Genomic DNA, 7,182 nt, shown 5'->3' on the forward strand with positions numbered 1-7,182 from the left:
CATCATCTTAGGGTTCATAAACCCCTATAGAGTTTTAGTATATTCTAGTATCTTTTCCAATATACCTTCCTAACACACGCATCTAAAGATCCTCGGTGAATGGGAATAACTGAAGGAAAACTTGGTCTTTGACGATATTTGTATTTTCTAATTTTATTTAAAGTTCTATTTCCATAAAAAAAAAAAACAAAAATATGCATTATATAATCATTCATAATCATGTTTGCTTTCTTTTTCAAATTGTTGTCAACATCTAATCCGGCAAAAGGTTTGATACATTTCAATCGTTCATAATTATTAAATACTTTAAGAGTAAAAGTATTCAATTTAAAACAAAAAATCAATGGTAGTGGAACCACAAAGAAAGAAAGAAAGTAAATAAGGAATACTTGCAAGGAAATATATAAAGAAATAACATAAAATTTAATATGAAAATATACGAGATTGAGTGTAAATTCTATGGATTAACCATCCACCTTGATTCAATTGCACAAAATTCGATTCACTACAACAAATTTTTGTCTTTCTATACTTTTCACTGGATATTAAAATTCTAAAATCTATTTAATAACTTTTTTTTTCTCAAGGTAATTTTGTTTTTAGGTGAATCCGAAATATATTAAGATGAAAAGAACTATATAAAAACACCCCCTAGGGGAACTAGGGGGATGAAGGACCTTCCCAAAACAAGGACAACAAAACAAACTAATCAAAACAGCCGATCTAAAGGCCCCAAGCAGAAACAATATATCGATTCCTAGCTAATACAATCTACATCCGCAACCTAAAGGTGACTGACTGTGGTTTTAACATCAAAGTCAATAGAGCTTCAAAATTGAGAGAAATTACGAGAGAAAATGGTCCACCTACGCATATTCCTTTCTCACCAAATATGTGACACACCAAAGCACAAAAAGGCCTGCTTGACAACCCTTGCACAAATTGAATTGCCCTCCTTTTTAATCAACTTCCATCCACCTTTCTCAAGATAATTATTACAAGAATAAACATTAGAATACATTATCAAGACTTTCAGGGAGCAATAACATGAATAATTTATTTCTTCAATAGTTATTTGAATTGTGTTAGTCCACTAAGGGCTGTCTCATTTTCATTAGAACATTGTTCTTTGGGGGGTGCAATCATTAGAACACTTGAAGAGATGAGTTTCCTTTTTTTTGTAGGAATTGGAAAGAGATATTATATTTGGGGGAGCATTTTCTGTGGGGTAGCGCAGGGGTTACGTATACAGCCGCCAATGAGAGTGTGTTGGCATCTCTAGGGCGGGTTTCTGTCTTTCATGGAGAGAGAGAGAGAGAGAGAGAGAGAGAGGGGGGGTGTTCTCGATGGGTTATAGAGAGACACGGGATGGATGTGAAAAGAGCTTTTATAAATGACGAAAAATAGTTTTACAATTCTCTCTTTGTATGTTGATAACATATTGTTAACTAGAAATGATATAGAGACGATAAATAAGATCAAATATAAACTCAATAATAGATTAGAAATGATATAGGAAGCATCTTATATCCTAAGAATTTAAATCTGTAGAGATAAAGCACAATGTAGGTTGTGTTTAAGTTAAAAAAAAATACTTGAACTCCATGTTGAAAAAATTCAAGATGCAAAATAGCAATCTCTAATCAACTCCAATTGTATTGGGAAAAACTTTGTCAAAAAATCAATATCTTCAAGGACTGGAAAAGTTGAATGGACCTTATCTCAAGTAGTTGGTAGTTTGATATACGCTATGAAGTGTACATAACCGGATTTGACCTATTCAATCAATTTGGGAAGTAGATACCAAATTAATTTTGGCTTTGCCTATTGGAAAGTAGTGAAAAAGATTATGAAGTACAATAAATGAACTAAACACTTAAAATTGTATTTTCAAGCAGAAAATATTGAGATCATTGGTATCAGTGCTAGGGATGGGTTTGACTATTGAGAATATAACCACGGTGGTAGCGTGAAAATGCAACCACGAAAAATAATCTCACATCGTCTGAAAATGTATATGTTATGGTCTCCTTACTTGGCATAAAATGTTTTAAAACCATGAGATCCACCTATCAAAATGAACATAATCGTGTCATAAGTGGGACCGGATTAATGGCACTTCAAGAGAGGGGATGTGTGGGTTGAGTGGGTTCTGAAAAAGCGCGAGCAAGGGAGAGAGGGGCACGATATGGATGGGTTATGGGTTATGTTGAAGGGGAGAGAAGGGGCGGGAAGAGTTGGATGCCAGTAGGGTGGAGGCGATTGGGTGGTAACAGGAGTAGGGCAGGGTAGTGGGGGACGGCTGAGAGTTCTAGGGGGTGGGAGGGGTTTGGGCAAGAGCCAAGAGGCGTCCAGTGTTGGTGGCAGGAGTGGGAGCATGGTACAGAGGGGCTAGTGGTGCCAGAGCTAGCTAGAGGGGTGGGGTAGGGTAGTGGCCTATGGTGGGGGGGGGGAAGTTTCATCGGCGGGAAGTGACTAGTGGTCATGGCAGGGGTGGGTGCATGGTAGAGAGTAGAGATGGGTGGGGATGCCGGAGCTGGAAGGGGTGTGTCAAGGTGGGTTTTTTTTTGTTTTTTTTAAATAAAGTATTACGTTTTTGTGGCAGTAAAATTCTTCTTTGTGTTCATGCCGCTTTTGGTTGCTTAGGAGTTAGGGGTCTATTTCTTGGCTAGCCGAGTTTGTGATCTTCTCTTGCTCTGTTGGATTTGTGTTGGTGCTCCTTGTCCTCTTCTGGAATGATCCTACGAATGCTTAGGTAGTTGCCCTCGGCTTGTAAATATTTTTCTTTTTTTTTCTAATAAACTGATATTATCTATCAAATAAAAATCAAGAAGGATAAATATAAAACAGCTGTTAAATTTTTTTAATAAAACTAATATTTCAGTAATAATAAAAATACTTTACTTTAGTGGCCACAAATAAAAGTAAATCCTTATGTGTAATTTTTTAGTATAAAATAATGGAAATTCGAGGCAGTAATTATTGCCTCTATATGATTGTTATCAACGATAATTAAAATTTACAACTGCTAAACACTCTAGACACCAATTTGGATCCTCTATTGTCGAGCGGTCCGACAGGATCGTACTGCCCAGACATGGTGAGGTGCGCAATGACTGCCTTACTCCTACTCAGGCAAGGCGCTTGAACAGAATAAGGTGATCATTACACACCTCGCCGTGTCTAGACAGAACGGTCCTACCGGGCAACTCGACAGTAGAGGATTTGAATCCCTCTAAACACGATCGATTTAATGGACCTTCCTTTATAAGCAGAAAGAGGATACGAGGAATCATCATCCACAAGTAGAAACAGAAGTCCAAACTTATTTGTCATACATCTCTATACTAGTAGCGAAGTCTCACCGTTTGATTGTTTATCGATGATTCCCAACAAGTAAAAAAAAAAAAAGAACAATAGTTCTTATAGCAATGATTTTCATACATTTTATGGTAATAATAACCATCGCTATTTAAATAGATCATGAAATTAGACAATCAATTAATTCAAACCGTAGACCTATCATCAATCCAATGGTCAAAATTGCCATATATCATGCATCCTGCCTCATGACTCAAATAATGAATCATTCTAGAAAGTTATATCAATAAGAGCCCATAAACAAAAATATCCTAAAGGCAAATATACAAAAAAAGACCTGCATCACAGCACCAACAATTCGCAAAATATAGGGAGCCTAGTTTGATAATTGGTTAGTTTATGCACAGGTAGCTAACAACAACAATAACAACAACAAAAAAAACAAAAAAAAAATTTAAAAAGTACCGGATCCGTGTTTCGACGTTTTGACATTTGTATGACGTCATTTATATTTGTATATCTTATATGATTATATCAATATGCTTCGTATAAATACGGAAGCACCAGAAAAGGACAATTTTTCTTTGGAGAATGGAAGGAAGGAAGGAAGGAAGGAAGGAAGAAAGGGAATGGGGAACGGGGTCATGTTCAGAGGGGCCACCACGTGAATGACAGCATTTACAATTTCACCATTCTCTCTCTCTTTCTCTCTCTGTGTCTCAATGAAGAGTCAAGTCTCACACACTTCAGAGTTGAAAGAGTTGAGAGACCCCTTCCAATTGCAATTCCAATTCCAATTCCAATTCCAATTCCAATTCATCCCTACAGCCCTTTTTACGTCGCCATCTTCCTCACTTTCATTCTTCTTCCTACTCATCCTCTTCTCTAAGTTTCACTACCTCACTGTTCATTTCTTACCCCCAAAACCCTCGCCATCTCACAAAACCTCCAACCCCTCCCTCTCATAAGATCCCAAAATTTGAACTCATATCAAATCTCTCAATCTCTGATAGATCCCTACCTGAATTCATCGATCACACTACGTTATCCTACAGCAGCAACAACAAAATCTAGAAACCCAGAAAGTAGAAAGAAGATAGCAAAGATTAAGACTCACCAAGAGAATGGATTCAACATTAGGTGGAGGTGGTGCATCAGAGCCTAGCTCCGGGGAGGGTCCGTCGGCGACTGGCGGAGGAGGAGGTGAAGGATCGTCGGCAGCGCCACCGAGTCGGTATGAGTCACAGAAGCGGAGAGATTGGAACACTTTCCTACAGTACCTCAAGAACCACAAGCCCCCTTTGACACTTGCAAGGTGTAGCGGAGCTCACGTAATCGAGTTCCTCAAGTACCTAGATCAGTTTGGGAAGACAAAAGTGCACCTATCTGGCTGTGCCTACTTCGGTCATCCAAACCCACCTGCCCCTTGCGCGTGTCCTCTCAAGCAAGCATGGGGCAGCCTTGACGCTCTCATCGGACGGCTTAGGGCGGCTTACGAGGAGAACGGTGGAAGACCTGAGTCGAACCCTTTTGGTGCGAGAGCCGTGAGGATATATCTTAGAGAGGTAAGGGAAGGGCAAGCCAAGGCTAGAGGGATTCCTTATGAAAAGAAGAAGCGGAAAAGACCCACCACCACCACGGCGGCGACGGCGACGGCGACGGCGAATGCTTCCACAGCAGCACCGGCACAAGGGGTCGCTGATAGTGGTGGTAATAATAGTACTAGTGGTGCTGGTGGCTCTTCAGAAGCTGGGGCTTCTACTGTTGCTCCATCCACTACTACCGTATAGCTTCTACTAAATTCTTCCCATCTTTTGTATATTTTCACTACTAGTTTTGAGTTTCTTATTATTATATGTGGCAATTTTCCCTAATGATTTGATCTATCCATGATCCATCCATGAATCAAACTACTTAGATTACACACACACACACAATCTCTCACTCTCTCTCTTTCTTAGTCTTGGAATAGTTCATAAAATTAAGTTCTTCAATCCATTTTGAATCTTGGATCAAAACCCACTAATCAAACCAAAACAGAAATTATAATTTCTCATTCAGTACCAAACATGGGTCACTGTTACCTTGTTCTTGAGTGAATCATTCAGGACTCAATCAAGCCAACTAATAACTGAAAGGAAGCAAAAGTTCCACCACCATTGTTGCTTATTTTGTTATCTTTATAGAGACTCCAAATTAACATTCAAATAACCCTAAAAAAAAAAAACCCATCACATTTGATTTAATTTTCTCCTCCAATTTATTCCTTCTGCTCAGGTTCTTGGTTTTTTTTTTTTTTTTTTTTTTTTCGCTCTCTAGGGTTCAACTCAAGCAGCTGGAAGAATTGGGTAGGAGTGGTAAGACAGTGGAGGACTAAGGGAGAGTCCCTGCATGTTGGTTCAAGAAAGGCAATACTAGTATGGTACCTCCTGCTGGGGATTCTAGTCAATCTATAATACTAATGGTCCCGTCCCGTCCCGTCTCGGACCATCTGCCCTTCCTGAGAGTGGAAGGGGGGTAGTATATATTTATATATGTATGCCTTTTTATCAGTTTTGACAACACACGTGCGCCACTGACCCACTCAGTTCTAATTTTTAGCCTTTCAGGTGCCCTCTCTCTGCCTGATTTGGGATATCTGGGTTTTGGGAGATTCTTGGAGGTCTGGCAGATTTTGGATTTTGGACTTCGAAGGAAGAGAGAGACTGGCGAGAGCTGAGAGGATTACTCCTCTGTGTCTCTGTCTCTTTCCCTCTTTTTCTCTCCCTCTCTCTCTCTTCTATTATGATGAAAGCAGCAGTTTTTTTTTTTTTTTTTCTGGTCCTATGAAAAGTGAAAACTGTTAAAACCCACCCAAAGCAAAATAAAATAGAATACAAATTTCAGGTATTTTTTTTCTTTCTTAGTTTATTTCACTAACCAACCACCACCATGTGAAAATGACCATTGGCCGGCTCTTCCACCCATCATAATCCCTAATATTGTATAGCTCCATTATATATTAACCCTCAAACCCAACCAATCACTCCCAACTCCCAAGCAAGTAGCAATCCTAGCTTACAGGGAATTTCATGGCTTCTCTCTCTCTCTCTCTCACCTAACTATTTTTTGGGACTCTTTTGTCATATGGGTTTTTAGTTTTTTGCTTAAAATTTTACACACCCAACACACTTGGGAGAGAAGCCATTTTATTGTTTTCTTCCCTTTCATTATGCTGTCATCAGCATTTCAAAACCAAAAGAATAATAAAATAAAGGCAGAACAAAAGTCAGAAAGACACTGCTGAATGAACAAGATCCTTTCTTCTCGTCCTGGCTGTATGTTCCTTACCTTGCTGTTGTTTTGTGATATGACAAGACAAGTATAAGCTGTAATCCGGATTCTCTTCTTTAAACATGATTGAAATTTTGAAAGAATAATCTCTCCCCTCCCTCCCTCCCTCCCTTCTTACTTTACTTAAATGACAATAGAGAAGCAGCCTTTCATATCTCCTAAGCAAAGCATTTCATCAAATCCTTGGGGCCCATCATGCACAATATTTTCAAATTTTTTTTTTTTTAACAAAGTTTTTCTCTACCCACAAAAGATGGTTCACCCACCATCTTAAGGTTCACAAACCCTTCTTAGGGTGATGGTATGTTTCAAAATATCCTCTTGATACTCATTCCCATCCTCTTCTATCCTTCGTTGAATGAGATCCCATTCATCATGGATGGAAAGAAATTCGATCTTTTTTTTTTTCTAAAAATGATACAAAACCAAGGATTCATAACCCTAAAGCCTGAAGGGAACTTGTGTTGATGTCTTATGATTGAGGACCAAGTTCTCTTTCATCCAACACTTGGATGAAACTTCTAGAAT

General features: G+C 38.7%; 1 protein-coding gene across 1 annotated transcript; it reads left to right on the top strand.

Moving 5' to 3' along the window:
• Nucleotides 1–4,445: 4,445 nt before the first annotated feature.
• On the top strand, nt 4,446–5,226 carry LOC122660042 (protein LIGHT-DEPENDENT SHORT HYPOCOTYLS 6-like). The gene has a single exon (XM_043855220.1). It carries the CDS (start codon nt 4,446–4,448, stop codon nt 5,109–5,111), a length of 666 nt encoding a protein of 221 aa, XP_043711155.1. The 3' UTR covers nt 5,112–5,226.
• Nucleotides 5,227–7,182: the final 1,956 nt, after the last annotated feature.

The sequence above is a fragment of the Telopea speciosissima genome, chromosome 1, assembly GCF_018873765.1.
Source record: "Telopea speciosissima isolate NSW1024214 ecotype Mountain lineage chromosome 1, Tspe_v1, whole genome shotgun sequence".
NCBI classification, from domain to species: Eukaryota; Viridiplantae; Streptophyta; class Magnoliopsida; order Proteales; family Proteaceae; genus Telopea; species Telopea speciosissima.